The following is a 16,909-nucleotide window of genomic DNA, read 5'->3' as shown; positions in this document are numbered from 1 at the left end:
TTACGCGAGTATAAGACAATTCAGTCAATTTTAATAAGACACAGGTTGGCTTCTCAAGAACGATAATCGTGTTAAATCGGCACTTCGCGATCGTGTAAGCCCGTTTCGCGGAAGTTCTGCGTCACGTCGCGTTGAGTGACGGTGTGACGAAGTGAATTCTGTGCGATCTGATACGTATTATGCGTACAAGGTCATCTGATATTGTCGGATTTCAATGTAAATTCATCCGTACAGGGTTGCCACAAAATTGGAAATCAAGGAAACGTCAAAGAAATTGAAAACGATCAGGGAAATCAGGGAAAAGTCAGAGAATTATGCAAAGTTTTCTGAAAAAAAAATTCTTAATTTTAAAGAAGTTCGATATGCGTACGTCACATCGATGAAATTTTGGAATATTACTAACTTAACAATAAAATGCAAGCAGTGCAGTGATATTAATACACGGAGAGAATTTTTTCTTAAAGTTTGAAAAAATCCTGGAAAAAGAAGGTATGGGGTAACATATTATATTTCGGAAAATTTTAATGTAAATCTTTCATTCATTAATAAAGTTACAATAAAATATAAAATAAGTTTGATTAATTTTATTGAAGTGTATAAAACTCTTAAAATATTGTACTGTACTCTACTATATTTTCATCGTTGTTTTTAAAAGAAAAAGCTCTTCGTGTATAATAGTAATTTACATCATTATGTTAAATTATTAACAAAATATTTAATAAATAATTCAATAGTTTTCAGATCAGGACAAAAATACAAAAAAATTCAAAGTATTATTGACAGTCAAAGAAATTATGAAATTTTATCTGAAAATCAGGGAAAAGTCATAGAATTTTAGGGCAAGGAATTTGTGACAACCCTGTTTATACAGCGAAGACAAGAGCGAACTTGGAACGATACGTTTACCAGATCTGTTAAAAATTCAGGATCATCAGCCGTGAGTTCAGTGGCCGATTGAAATGCCAGAATAGCTTGGTTTCAAATTGAAATCGAATTTAATTACCCGCAGATTCGAGCCTTTGTCCGATAAAAGAGCAATCTCGAAACTTTTAAGGGATAATTTAAATGAAATGGCGAAGTAGAAATAAGTCACTTTGTCAGTGAAATCATTCTCGAAATGTTTCTCGATGAAAGAAAAGAACACGGTATGTCTTCCTCGTGAATGCGTTGATCCACATTGCACCGGAGACTCATTTGAATAGAATAGTCAGAGAGAATGCAAGTAGCACCTTTCTCAGAGAAAAGTGCACCCGCTCGTAAAATACAAACAGTCGCACTTCATTAAGGCACTTAAATCTTTGTGAGGAGGAGTCGATTTAAGGAGCTCTTTTCCAAATTACGTGTGAATGTTCTCGCTTCTGACACGGTTTTTCTTAAACGGCGTATTCTTCATATTTTTCTGTAGCGTCACGACAGCACGTGAAAGTTTCACGGAAATTCGCTCATTCTCGTTAATTATACATTACGAGCTCTGCGGTTAATGAGTCAACGACGTCATTACGTCGGATATAAAACGCCACGTTTCACGGGACGCGATGACTGATGTTACACTTTCAATGAAAGTTCTTACTCATCTCGAAGGAAGAAAGAGAAACGATAACGCGATGGTGACATAGAAGAATTATCGGAATCGAAATTACGTTTATCGACGATATTGTTTGCCACAGATACGAAAACAGACATTGACACACCGAGAAACGTGACACCAATGCAATCGTTTCAACCTTGATAGCCAACGTTGTAGCTCACGTTGCACATCCGTTCACGTATGAGTTACCGTTATGACGACACGGTTCTTAATGCCCAAATTGACGTAAAAATGATCGAACGTGGGATCGGCTCGTTGAATAAATCGCGATATTGATCGCGAGTTATCGCCCCACGACAATTATAATAAATTGAATCTCTTCATTCGGTCGCCCGTCGAGTTAGTTACCTATCGTAGAATCACGCTTTCCATTTCTGTTAGTAATCGCGCGATTAATTTCGCGAAGATCACGATTGTCGATCAGATTTTGTGCAATATCCGGCGTGGCAAGAGATCGCCTTCAATCGCCGGATATTAATATGCAGCTTGATTTGATCGCGATTTCCGTTTGGCAGCGAAGCGTAAACTGAAAAAAATGTTCATGATTAAATCAACAAAAGGACTAAAACAAGATTGGTATTTTAGTGAGGACAAACTCTATAAACTCTTTGAAGTGAGAATTTCACTTCAAAAATCTCATTCCAAAAATAATGTGAAATCTTATTCCAAAGATGTGAAAATTCTGCCACTCTTTTTCAAGATTTTAATTAGAACAAACTCTAAATTCTTTTGTGTAAATTTCACTTTAAAACAGAGTTGGCAAAGACTAATATTTTTTTTTTAAGAATAAAACGTGTTTTTTCTTTTAAATATGTTTTCAATGTTTTAAATATGCTTGAAACAGTATTATAAAAAAACATGTTTAAAAACATATTAAAAACAACAATTAAGCTCAACTGTTCAAAACAGATTTAAAACTCTGCTCTAAAAGGTGAAAATTTTGCCTTCTTCTTCAAATTTCACTTCAAAGTATTTAGAGAGAGACAGAAATTCTGTTTATAATTGGAAATTTTGTTTGGTCTCGCCAAAATACCATTCTTGTTTGGCTCTTTTGTTAGTTTAATCAGAAATTGTTCTCATAAAATTAAGAAAAACACGAGAAATTGGGAAAAGATGCAGAGTCTGGTAAGCGTATCGCGCGGATACCGAGTGCTTTAATTTCTCCTTAGAGTATTCGCGAATCTGTTTAACTTATATTCGCTTGATATTCATCGTTCTCACGATGAGGAACACAGTGAACGAAATGGAAACTCGGACGATATTGCCACGCGTCACTGACCTAGAGCACAGTATACAGTGGACCAGCCTGGCGAATGACATCGACAACCTGGTCAAACTTCGTCATCCGGCTAAACCGGTGATCCGACGCGACAAACAAGAAACTCGAATCGAGAGACACACCTATCAACGGGTTTCTATGCCGGAAATGCAACGGGCGTGCACGGTACATTTCGAGGATGATTGCGACACGCCTTTACGAAGTGACTGTCTGGAATCCGAGAATTGCCGATGGAGCTGGAAGCCACGGACGGACTTTGAGAGGGAGTATTTTTACAAGGATTACAAGGACTATTATTGCAGTAGTCCGGGAAAATGTCTTGAGTCCGTTTCGCATGAGACAATCCCGAGGGATCGAAGTTGCCTGCAAGAGACACTACACTCTTCTGGAAGTCCTGCCACGCGCGCATCATCCACGCGATCTCCCGAGGGTCTCGAGAAGGAGCACTTCAGCGACAGCAGGGAGCGGCTACATGAAATCTTTGAACATAATCGGTATCTCCGGCGACAGTTCTTCGCTGACATGCCGGGGAACGCGCGACAGAATTGTAACGGTCTCACCGGGAATGTCGGAAAAAACAGCCAGGAAACGTCAAGGCGTTGTACCGGGTTCGGTAGCACCGAGACGCTCACTAGTCAAAGCAATCAATCATCCGTGAGCAGTATAAATGACCGGAAGTCCCGAGCGCAGACGATGCGCACTTCCGAGGAAGAGGAGGAAGAGATGGACACGTTAACCGAGTTCGCCAAGAGGAACTTGTCTCGAGTCGTCAATCGCAGGAACGGTCGCGCTCGGAGAGACGGCAGAGTGCTCGTCAACATCCTACCCGGAAGCGAGATAAAACGAGCCGACGTGAGGAACGTAATGTCCGTTAAACTCGATGAGGCGAGTAATAAACGGAGCGAGGGATCACCGCTCGTCGAGGAAGCTCGATTTCGAGACGCGACGAGTGAGAGGAAAATGCAGGATAAATCGTGTCAGTGCCGCATCAAGGAGAACGAGATTAATCCCGATGTATGGTATCGAGAGAGGAATCTTCCGGAGTACATCTTTGGCTCAACCGCGAAGATCGATTCTAAGACTCGAAAAGAAGACTGGGATTTACCGGATGGGAGCGGACAGCGCAACATGGATGAGGTAAAAAACCAACCGGCGTGGAAGAACAAACTCGAGGGAGATCAATTTTCTCAAAACGAGCTTCTCTCTCGGATGATCCGTGATTATTGCGAGCGATCAGACTCCCTTTCGGAAAACATCGACAAGACGAGCGTGTCGTCAAAAAGCGAGGATAGGACTTGTTGGGATTTAGATCTTTACAGGTCTCTGCCGAATCTGACGATTCTGAAGCGGAACCTCGACACTCCGCTCTACGTCGCCCGTACAGTCAACGTTCCCGAGGGACTCGAATTACTCGGATCGGACTCGAATCACGAGCTCGATCCTCGTGTTGTAAGATCGAGTCGCGTCGAGTTTAAGCAATCCCGAGAACAACGATCGGAACAATGCGAGAAGATTGTAGATCGGACACGCTCGATCAACCGTGAAGAATCCAAACCGTCGACATCCAAATCGGCGATGGACGTATTAGTCTCGTCCAACTGTTTGATCCCAAGGCACGAGGTCAAGGCGGCGAGAATTCCTCCTCCCTTGGACCTGAGCATGGTGAACGAGCAATGCGAACTCATGGAAGCGAACGAGAGGAAGCGTCTGAATGATTATAGCGTCGACGTGGCGATTTTGCATCGTCATGAAGATTACGTGAAAGATCTGCTGACCGTCGCCGAGAACGAACAACTCGTTAACGACATCGTCAGAGATAACACCCTGTCAAAGATCGTGGATGAGAGGAACGATCCTCCATATGGAAGAGACTCTGTCAGAAGACGGCAATTATCCAAACCTCGGCACAAATCCTGCGGCGATCTATCGTTGACTGAACTGCAGGCACCCCAACTTGTCAACAATTGCAAGAGTTCTACGAACGATCTACAGGGAGCAGATCCCGCCTTGATCGAAATACTTCCGATTGACCCCGGTGCCTGCCATCGTGACCGAATCACCAGCAGCCCTTTGTTCGATCAGACGAGTCCGATTGGCGGACTTCACGCCGCCGGAAGCGCGCTTCCGTCTACGGTCTACGGACCGATTCCGTACAGTTAGTAAACATGCGCATAATTTTCCTGAAATAATGCTCTTCCTGCCGCGCGTAAATAGCCGCGTGCCCCGTTAGAATCGCCTCGGCATACCTAGCTGTTGCTGGTGTCGTTGGCGCGATTATTGAGAAGAAGAGAGACAAAATAGAGAAATAAGTAGAAACATGGTACCAATTAGGTAGAGCAGCATATCCTTTTCAGAACGTTGTTTTAACTTAGAAAACTTAATAAGCTCAAATTACGAGTTCAGATTCAAGTCGATATTAAGAAATATTTTGCAACATATCTGTATCAGATATATTAAAGCACGTATATTATATTAACTTCGATATATTAAAGTAATTTGTTATATAAAATATCGTAATAGAATAAAAAAAGTTTGAATGCCTTCGTCAGCAATCTGCTAGAATCTACAAGCATCGATATTTTGTTTGTGAATTTTAGTAGGTAAATTTAATTTATCTATAAAAAATAAATAAAATACAATACATTCAATTGTTGTGATGGTAAAAATTCGTTGAAGCTTTGACAACTATACTAGAATTCTTTTAGATTTTTATATAATCCGGAACAATAAAAAATTTTTTATATATTGTTTCAGTTAGATTGTGCTGCAAGTCCGAAAATAATCGGCGTATTTCTGAGATAAATTTATTTAAAAATACATATCGATTTATTATTCCAACATCTAACTTTGATCATAATTGGCACTTTTCTTATTTGAATAAAAAATTTTCTCTGTTTCTCGAAAATTGCTGAAGAAAGAATTAAAATTTCATGTTACCAGTGATTAAAGATAATTGACACGACATAAATATCAAGTCATAAGGTAAAAAGTTTACTTATCTTATAATCCACAAAAAACTCTAGAAACACATCGAGAATAAAACGGTAAATCGAAATTAAATTATATAAGGAGAGGATCAGATAAAAAGAATAATAAGATACCGTAACAAAATAGTCTTGGCACAGGATAAGCGCGAGAAACAGAGAGGTAGAGAAAGAATCGATTGCGTGAGAATCTCGTTCAATGAAAGCGGTGAAAGGTGTTGCGGCGTTCTGAGAGAGAGACTGAAATTCAGTTTCTCGTTTCGGCATTTGTGGTGATGAGTTAGCGTTACACGCTAACAAATCGGGTTACACGAATAACGATAGCACGAAACAAAGTAGTTCTGCAGAATCGCGGGAGAATCCAGCGAGATTTCACTGAAGAAGGACAAAAAGTTTGTGATTTGAAATCTGATCCGATAGAAAAGATTTTTAAAAAATTATTTTTATTCCATATGTTTGTTTCATTTTTTTATTTCATGACATTTTTCTGTTACCGTACATCGCGATGATTCGCATTTTCAGCTGTTCGGGATGAAAAATAAATTCCTTGCGTTTGGAACCTGAGTATTATGGAACTATTTGGAATGGATTCCGCTCGAAATTATTTAATTATTCTTTAGAGTTCTGCATTGAAAAGAATCGGATAATAGCCAAATATTGAGTGAAATAATTTCAATCAAATGTTCGATTAATTTAACCATAGATAATTTTACTTTTCTAAATATTTAATTATCAAGTATTACCAGACGTAGTAATAATTATAACCAATCGTTTACTAATAATAATTACTAAATATTTATATAGAATATATAGAATAGTAAAATTATTCTAATTAAATAAGAGAATTCCTATATTTGATTAAAGCGAATTTCAATGCTTAAATATTTCTATGTTATATACATATCTGATTCTGTAAACTGCGCGCCGAAATCTTTTTCGGTCTCGAAATTTATGGTCTCGCATTTATGAGTAAAATCAGAGTAATAATATTATTTATTAAATTGCGAAGCAATGTAATAATTTTTTTGACGTTAATAAACATCTTTATAAGAATATTAATAATAAGATATAGATTTATTATTCCAACATCTAACTTTGATCATAATTGGCACTTTTCTTATTTGAATAAAAAAATTTACTCTCTTTCTCTTATTAATAAAAAATCTATTAAAAATGAAATCTAAAATTATTTTTTATTGGATTAATCGGACATTCGATTGCAAGTTGTTTCACATTTGACAGCTATTGCCACGTTCTTTTTTTCAGTGTAGTATTGTGTTTTCTAGAACCAAGGAAAAACAGAATAATTTCTATCGCAATCCATTTCGAATGGTTCAATAATACTAAAAGACTTTGTTGCTGGTTCGAACTTTCGCGATGCTTACGGCGACCTGTGTCATCGCGACTGCGCTTTATTAGAAATTGATCGGTTGCAAGCTGTATTCCACTTTATCAGTCGCACGGTCTCGTTGCAGCCCGACACACGCGAATACGCATCGTGCCTGCAGGCATGCACGCGCGTGCTGTTGCATCGCGATAAACTGTCGTCATTATCCCGCGCAGCGCGTGCACGAAAGCAGGTGCGTGCAAAACGCTTTTGTTCGCATCTGAAATACGGAGCTTCCTAGTTTTTAAATACTCTTGAGAGATAAAAGAGGAGAAAAGGAACGGAGATAAAGATAGAAATGCGTCACGCGAATCGATATGCGGTCATTAATTCCTACGTGCTTTTGCATAAATAAATAATAATCGCCTATAAATGTGTTAAAAGCTACTTGCAGGGATATTTAGCGGAAGGGATCGTTCATGTTCCGGGTCGTTATAACTGTCATTATAATTTTGCAAATATCGGTGTAATACTAGACACTATGTAATAGATTCACTGCACTGTGTTTTATATTTAGTTATGTTGTATCACGTGCACGTAATCAAATGTAATCGAGCATTACATGAACTCAGACACCGTATCTAAATTTTTGCCTCGTGCCAGTCGACGACCTCCTCTTAAGTCGTTTCTCTCTGCGAAGAAGCCATATGTTGTAGCAGAATGAGATAAACAAGCGGTGGTCTCGATGTGAGTTAAACCGTCGTCTTTTATGTGATTCAATTCTTCCTTCATGATATTGTCTGACTGGATATGATATTGTCGCATGCTGTAATAACTATCGGAACTTGAACATCATCAAACGTTAAAAACGCCGAAACTCTAAAATCCTGTCTCTTGCGAATGTGATAATCTCATGTCATAATCTAATAGCGAATTCAGTTCATTTGCATTACCTTACATTATGTTAGCATATACTAAAAGCTAAAAGCTATTATACGAAATTAGCAAAGTTAAGTGTAGAAGCAAAGCTAACAATAAGATTCCCGATAATTTAAAATATACAAATAATATTGTCAGTCAATGCAAAAGGCTCTAGCTGATTTCAAAAAAGTTTTTATGTAAATTCAGAACGTAATATTTTACTCAAATTGATAATTATAATACTATTCAATACAGCAAAATTTCAATTTTATGAATCTATTCTTTTTAATTGTGATACGATGATTTTTTACGAAGTTATGAACTAAAATCGAAATGTTTCTTTTTTAATTCGCGATAACTCACTAATAAAAAAAAATCTCAGGAATATTAAAAAAAATTTTTGCAGAAAAAATTTTCACGTTAGAAAATCGAAAATTTTTGCAAATTTTTTTGGCATTAAAGGTCTACAAAATGAGAAGAACATTTCTTATTTTGTCCACCTCATAGTTTTCTATATGTGAAAATTATCAAATCACAGAAATTAAAGAAACATAATGACTTTTCGAAAGTATAGATTTTAAGCTTTAAATCCCTTTTTTTAAATTTAAATTTTATTTATTTTTAATGAAGTTGCAGTTGCTTGAATTTTGAATGATAAATCGAGTCAGAACTTTTGTACTGATTCAAGAATAGAAATCAGCATTTATAAAAATATTTTTTAATGGTTCAAAGAAGACATAACGTGACAGAAAAATATTTTTGTTAAACTTTATAGTCATCATCAACAAGACAAAGCATACAAATCATACTACTTTTCGCATTAATATGTTCTATCCACTGCGATAAAAGCGTGTAATATTTTAACGATTAAATTACTCAATTATGATATTGTCACGCTATTTAGCAGAATGTGCAGGTATTATTTCATTGTCAAAGTTAATTACATTATGCTACTGCAGATATTTCATATAAAGCAGCATTTAATGTACACTAATTTAGTGTAGAGTGACAAAATTCACATGATATTGGACATTTTCTAGCAAAGACACAGTGTAATAGTGAATTATCACATCCATTGTTGTTTGCCAATGTTAAAAAAAGAGTGAAATGATTTACTGTATTATTATCCTTATTAAAAAATGCTCTTTATTCATTCGAATTAAAATAATGTCCTTTGTTATTAATTCGAATCACAATAACGTCCACGTTTGAAAACAAAAAGTCGATGTAAGGATCGTATTTCATACTTTAGATTGTCGCGAATTACGAATCTGCGATCGACATCGAAACATTCGCCATCATTTTTAATAACGACAGGGTTCACTGGAGCGATTGACGACAATGATTAACTCGATGAAATGGCACGCGAATTTAAACCGCGCCCCAATAAAACGCGCTTCCGTCAATCGAATAATTTAAACCGAAATTAACCACACTCTCTCGCGTCGCATCTCGTTGTGCATGCTACAGATCAGGGTTTAATCGAATCGAAATTAAATTGCACAAAAATATATATATATATATATATATATATATAGAAAGAAATAAAGAATATCGTACGTACATTAGAACATCCTATGCGAGAAAAAATTCTAATGGTCCAAACGCGACCCGTTCGTTCCGTTTGCGGGTCGATCAGTGACGATAAATGTGACTTACTTGATCGCAGAATCGCCGAGGCGTTATGTGGAGGGTGAGGTGACGATTCACTATCGCTCGCCGGTGCGTACAGAGGCGAAGGAGCCGCTGAGTGAGGAGGAGCTCGCACGTCGCAGCGCGGAGAACATGCGGCGCGTCTACCAGGAGGAGCGCCGTCGCAAGTATCTTCAGGAGTTACATGACATCGACTCCCGCAGACACACCGATAATTTTATGTAAGTACAAAGGTGTCTTCCTTTTTCCTTTTGTTCCTTTTAATTTCGGGAGACGAAGGATGACGTCGGATCGTAGCTTTAATCACTTAATCTTTTCAAGTAAGGCTCGAATTACCTTCGTCGATGAAGAAACAAAATCCTCACTCTAACGACGTCGTACTAATTGGAAGACTCGTGTATCCTTCTCGCGTATTTTTCTGTGCTTCTCTGTTTTTTCTGTCAAACGCGAGAATATATTTTTGAAGATGACGTTAATAATAATGTATGGAGAAAGGCATGTTCATCTTCAGCTTGTCATACTCGGTCGTCGGCTTGTAAACATTTCCTGCTATTCAACGCTGTTGCGTAATGCATCATGCACCGTGAGTTGTTTTACGCGGGCGCTACAATGAAAGTGTAGGCGAATGCACAGGTAAAAAAGTCGAGAGAGATTTCATTGATGCTCGAATAGCCCTAGATATTCTCAATAGCGAAATAGAAAGTCCCGAGTTTACTGAAAAGAAAATGTTTCATAAAATTCTGTCTTAATCTTTATCATTTCATTATTTGCAGTGTCCGAAATATTCTGGTTTTATAAATTTGCTAAATGAATAAAATTTACACATTATTATATTTAGCATTAATTGTTTTATAATTTAAAAGCAATTTTTTGTTTTTATCTTTATTTAAAGGATACATTGAAAAAAAATTTTAATAAATATTTATTTGAAAAGTTTTATTTACTATAAATGTTAACATACATTTATTTCAAAAACCACTAATTTGATTCAATTTAATTTTTTTTTTTTGAATATAATTTGTAAATAAATGTTTATTTATATATTGTATATAATATTTAAAGAAATATGTATTACAGATAAAAATTAGTAAATTTTTTTTTCACAAAAGATTATCAATCTTTATTTAATTGTCAAATCATCAAATAAAATAATTGAGATGTAGTGTCGAGGTATCAGAAATACTTAAGCAATTATATTAGAAAAAAATCATGAGGAGTAATATAGAATTAATTAACATCGTCGACTATTTGACTCTAAAACGTATTGGCTGGATTTATCATGAAAAAGACTATAGAGGATGTTGAAAGAATAGATTTACATTCCGCCGAGGCGCATTTCAATCGCAAGCACTCGATAATCATCACAATGCCGAGGAGAGTTAGCATTTACTCAGAGCAAACAGAAAGACAATCCTGGTTTGCCGCGGCTGAGAGAAACCATTCCATCTTCTCGACAACACTTCAACAATTTCCAGACCATCACAAAAGTCGCCCATACCCTTGAATCGCTACGACGATTTTGTGGACGATTTGAGCCAGCGAAGTCGATCTCAAGATCAAACACCGGAGCCACGTCTGGTAGCAAGAGCGCTCTACAATTTTGTCGGCCAGTCGTCCCGGGAATTGACTTTCCGGCGCGGCGACCTTATATTCGTACGACGACAGGTGGACAAAAATTGGTACGAGGGAGAATACAATGCGATGATCGGACTGTTCCCTTCCAACTATGTCGAGGTAATCGCCAGTTGAATCTAGATTTTATAAGGCATATAGATTTTATAAAGCGTATAGATTTTATAAGGCGAGAAGTGAAAGTTAGATACCTGGCAACAAAGTATATTTTTACTAAATTATTACTTTATTCTGTACAGATCTTACCGTACGACGGTACGATGCGAACGACACCAAAGAAGGCTCACGAGGGACAGGCACGGGCCAAGTTTAACTTTATCGCTCAGACGAATCTCGAGTTATCCTTGGCAAAAGGTCAGACTATTGTTGCGAGGAGAATTTCTCTAAACTTGACTCGAGGCAACGAAAGAAACGTAAATTACTTTTCGAAATATTTATCAATCTATTTACAGGCGAATTGGTGGTCTTAACAAGAAGAGTCGATGAAAATTGGTACGAGGGACGTATAGGAAACAGAAAAGGGATCTTCCCGATTTCCTATGTCGAAGTTATCATCGAACCCGGACTTCGATCAGGTAATTTAAATCGAAGAAGTCAGATTAATCTTTATGGTGGGGGTTTATTTTGAAAATCTTGCAACTTTTGTTTCCTGTTATAATTCATTATTTTATTACATTCTTTGTCTCACAATATGATATTGTTTTAGTAGCTATTATAATAGCTTTCCCGTTTTATAAGAGTTAAAAGAAAGCAGCAAAAAAACTTGACAAAGTGATGTTAATAAAGTAATTTATTATGTCATTACATTTCTTGTCTCTAAATATGACATTGTTTCAGTGCTTTTCCTATAAAAGTTAAAAAGCAACAAAGAAACCTAATAAAATGTTAATAAAAATATTGCTCGTCAAATCGACGAAATTTATACAAAATTTGCCTTCTTTTATTTTAGAGACACCGATTCAGAATAAACCGGTTGCGTCTCCGGCGGCGCACAGTCTCTTAGCAAACGGCTCGTCCGGAGGGAAAATGAGTATGGGACCCCATCATTACGTGCCGTCCATCCCGGTCAATATCAACACAACCCAGCCCCATTATAATTCACTGGTAACTATCATGCGATCTTGTGTCATGGCATAATTACTCCGCGGCATGATTGAATTCTTCCCGTAATGTTTCATTATACCATCGGATAATGGTCGAAAGGCGCATTTTTCATTAAAAGAGACAGTTCTAATAAAGCAAAAGCATTTTAAAAAATACATACGTAACAATTCTTTCTCTTCGTACTTTTTAGCCACGTATGGGAGGGAGCAAGTTGCATGTGTCACAACTCAGCGAAACTCTGCATATCGACACACATTCGGAACCAATCCCGTAAGTTTTGCAACTTTTTATATTCATTTGAAAGAAAACTTATACATTACATTAATTTTATATAGTTTGTCATCCACGTGTGAATCACCGATAACCTACGTTATTGTATTTATGTATTTGTTAAATAATATGTGTCTCACAATACTTATAGCAATACAAAAACCGAGTACTAGTTGTCACCGGTGATTAAAATTGCGGTATATAAATATAAATTACGTAGCAATTATTTATTTTAGAAAATATTTTATGATCGCATTTCTTTTTATACATTCTAGAAAATAGCAATATTTATATAATTCTCACTGTGTTGATGTTAATATTAACCATGGGTTTTAATCCACATCATGATGGTATTGATATTATTACCAGAGGTTTGAAATCTACACTAATATTTTTTAGAGTATAGCTAAAATATATTAAATATAGTCTGAATTGAAAGTCCAATCGATCATCAGTAATTCACGCGGCACAGAATGCGTTAATGATTTTTTTATCTTAATAAATTTGAGCGGTTATCTTCTCATTCGTGTGTGGATCATTATATTATGGCAAAAAGTACGAATATCGAACTCATAAGTATTTACATTTCGACAGATACCGGGCGTTATACAACTACAAACCGCAGAACGACGATGAGTTGGAGTTGAAGGAGGGTGATACGGTGTACGTGATGGAGAAGTGCGACGACGGATGGTATGTTGGTTCCAGTCAGAGAACCGGCTACTTCGGCACCTTCCCGGGCAACTACGTGGAGAGATTGTGAGGAAGGTCGACGGTCCAGGACGCCACACGGCGCATCAGGACCCAGGATAGCTTTCACCAAAGCACTAAGCGTTAGAATAAGCACCAAATTTCTCAACGTTTAACCCCATCGTTTCTTTCGACATTACGAAGATTTTTGCTAAGCCAGAAGAGACTTTTGTTGAAGGGAATTCTAATATTTTTTTTTATTTTCTTCTTTTTTTATTGTAAAAGTGAAGAACGGATATGTATATAACGCATGATTGTAACTCCTGCATCTTTTACGACGCGATTATTTACAGATAATTATGAGTACAATTTATTTTATGATTATTTACTTCTTTATTGTGCAGGCGCACATTTACAGTTTTATTTCAATGCATGAAAATTTTAAGACTTTTAACAATCGATTTTTTTTAATGATTTAGTAATTAAATTTTAATAATTTTGCTAATACGAAAATTTATATCTTCAAAGTTACTAGCTAATGAATTTCTTCATTTAATTTTCGATGACATCAAAGTTACCGAATCATGCATACTCGAATTATGCATTATATGTAATTTCACATAACGTAACTGTCGCGAAATGTTACTAATACAACGAATGAGATTTCTAATTAAATTCACGCGATTGTGTCGCACGGAAGTACTTTCGCCGAGTTCGACGAATGTGATTAAAAAGTTTCGTGCAACGTCAAACGATTTTTATCGTTCCGAGCAAACAATAATTCGAGAGGCGAGAGGGTTAAGCGTCCACAGCAGTGAAGAAACATCACAATAGTCTTCTCTTTTGGGTCTAACGACGATGTTAATTGATAACGCGGTTAGGATAAATGTTAAAACTGTCAGTGTTTGCGGCGTGGCGTAATGAGGCTCTCGTGTGATCAGAGTTACTGTCCGTATATTAGTGGATTATCAACTAAGATATTGATATTTCAGTGTGTATGTGTATATATATATATGTGTGTGTGTGTGTGTGTGTGTGTGTGTGTATGTATACACACACACACACACATATATATACATATATATTTCCTTGATATATACTTTTGTTTTAAGTCATTCTTTTGTTACGATATGATATTTACGCAGTCAAACGCATGTTAACGATATTCAAAAATATCGGAGAGAACCGCTGATCATATCAGAGCTTTTTTTGGCGTCGAATTTACCAAAAAATTTAGCAAAACAATATGCTAGGATACGTGAGTTTGTAAGTAAAGTTTGTAAGTAGTGTACGATAACAATTAGTAACTTATTGTTACTGCTGTTCTTGGCAGCTGTTAACTTAAGAAAGAAGCAAAAAATGAAATGTGGGAAGAATATAACTCGAAAGGGAGAGGATTTTGAGATATTGAAGAAATACTGATTAGTTTGAGATTTTAGGGCCGTATTCTGAAATGGGAGGCTAATTAGCACGCGGAGACTTGTGTTGAGTTAGAGAGATGCGGATGGAGGTTTCCCTATGATTTCGGTATTGTAGATAAAATCGGCCACTGTTATTGTTGTATTCGTGAGTATTTCGAGACTAACGGACTTATAATTGAAAGTTTGCCTTCCCAAATTAATATTTTTGTAAGCATTATTTGTACCCAGAGTTATATATAAATATACAATATATACATATATATATATATATAGAGTAGAGATATATCTATATATATACACATACATATATATATATACATATACATACAAATATCGTTACATTGTATACCACGCGATAATATATAATATATAAAAATAACATACACGTACACTACAAATAATTAGTATCAGACGTACACGGAAAAATGTGTATATATATATACGATTGATAGTTATATACATTCATACAATCGCAATGTGAAAATAGCCAAGCCAGGTCGTCACAATCTTTTCTAACGTCACTTTATCACGATCGCACGATCGCCTAAGCGTTAAAGGAAGAGACGAACGTAAACAGACAATACTATTACTATAATAATTATAGAGGAACGAAAGAGAGATCATGTGACAAGGGCATTATACAGGCGCCGATAAATTCGAAAGCGATAGGTGCCGTTTTTATCTTCGAAAGAAGCTAAAAAGAAAATCATTTTTTTTTTCATTGCCTCGTCTTCAGTGTATAATTGAGCGGAAGCTTGGTGCAAAAGCACTTTCTCATTCAAAAGTACAGTGGTTTTGAAAGATTTTATCTATTTTACTATATCGAATGGCAAGATCAAATTTCCTTTCGATCGGTAAATCGAAGAGACATGATATATTCTCCAACAAAGATACCGCTCGATGTGCGATGAAAATGCGACAGAGACATTTCGTCTTACGTGCAACATATGCGCATATATCCACGTACATATCCCGTTAGATCGTAAAATTTACGGTCTCAAGTTCAACATTATGAGTCATCGAAATAAAAGCCAGGATTATCGTCGATTTTATGATATCGTCGAATCTATCTTTCGGCCTTTCTTCTTGTTACATTTTTTTATTTATGAAGAAAGTGTTGACGATCCCAAAATTCTTACGATAATATCCAAACGATATACTGAATGGTATATTCGTTGACGCTGCAATGTAACATTCGTTTTTTTTTTTTTGTTATAAAATATTTGGAAAAAGTTGATATTATTTTGCGATACAACTTTCGCCTTACACGAAAAAGATTTTATTAATATAGATGAATAAGTTATCAGACTAAATGTTTAAGATATTTAAGATTTATTTCTTTTTATTCGAGCTTAACTTTGACGATTTTGATTTTTGTAATGATAATCACGAATCGAAAATCATTGACAAGTAGTATGACTGTTTTGGCAAGATGACATGCTCGCCAGTACCGATAACACGTGATTTTTGCTTGACGTTAAATCAAATTTCATCAGTTAACAATTTGAATTCACTTGTTTTCGTGAACTTGCGCTAACGACGTTACTATGTACTATATTAAATGCAAATAAAACCTAGTCCATTACTAAAAACCTGTTATCTCGCGCAATAACTTTCCTTTAAAATTGAACAAAAAAATGAACACATTTCAACATTTAAAATAAATATTACTGTTCCTTATCCATTTCTTCAACAAAATCCTTTTTGTAACATTGTAGTAATCATTCCACACAAATACCATAATTTTCAAATAACATAGACACAATACGAATCTTATTGATTCTAAAATATCGCTATTGTGCTGAACGATCTTTGTTATAAAAAAACAATGTTTTTTAATAACTTGTATATGGAAAACAATTTTATCTTGAATAAATACGTGCAACAAGATTCTTAATCTTGTTAAAGAAATAAAAATGAATAGTTAGGAAACTGACAATATTACTACAATACTAATTATTACTTCAGCTCAAGTAGCACATTACCTACACAATATTAAAAAGGCAATATTAAAAGAAGTATATATATATATATATATAT

The 16,909-nt window shown here is 35.9% G+C and overlaps 1 protein-coding gene across 1 annotated transcript in view; it reads left to right on the top strand.

Annotated features, from left to right (window-relative positions):
* LOC108691559 overlaps window positions 1–13,876 on the top strand; it is a 95,533-nt gene extending 81,657 nt beyond the window's left edge. The window contains exons 23-29 of the mRNA XM_018199348.1: window positions 9,769–9,973; window positions 11,228–11,486; window positions 11,624–11,738; window positions 11,837–11,959; window positions 12,334–12,488; window positions 12,679–12,758; window positions 13,353–13,876. Of these exons, the coding sequence (XP_018054837.1) occupies window positions 9,769–9,973; window positions 11,228–11,486; window positions 11,624–11,738; window positions 11,837–11,959; window positions 12,334–12,488; window positions 12,679–12,758; window positions 13,353–13,521 (1,106 nt within the window). The 3' untranslated portion in view covers window positions 13,522–13,876. The remainder of the gene's footprint in view (window positions 1–9,768; window positions 9,974–11,227; window positions 11,487–11,623; window positions 11,739–11,836; window positions 11,960–12,333; window positions 12,489–12,678; window positions 12,759–13,352) is intronic.
* The last annotated feature ends 3,033 nt before the right edge of the window (window positions 13,877–16,909 follow it).

The sequence above is a fragment of the Atta colombica genome, unplaced genomic scaffold (genome assembly GCF_001594045.1).
Source record: "Atta colombica isolate Treedump-2 unplaced genomic scaffold, Acol1.0 scaffold47, whole genome shotgun sequence".
Classification (NCBI taxonomy): domain Eukaryota; kingdom Metazoa; phylum Arthropoda; class Insecta; order Hymenoptera; family Formicidae; genus Atta; species Atta colombica.
Note: the sequence above shows the minus strand (reverse complement) of the source record. Positions and strands in the feature narration are given on the sequence as shown.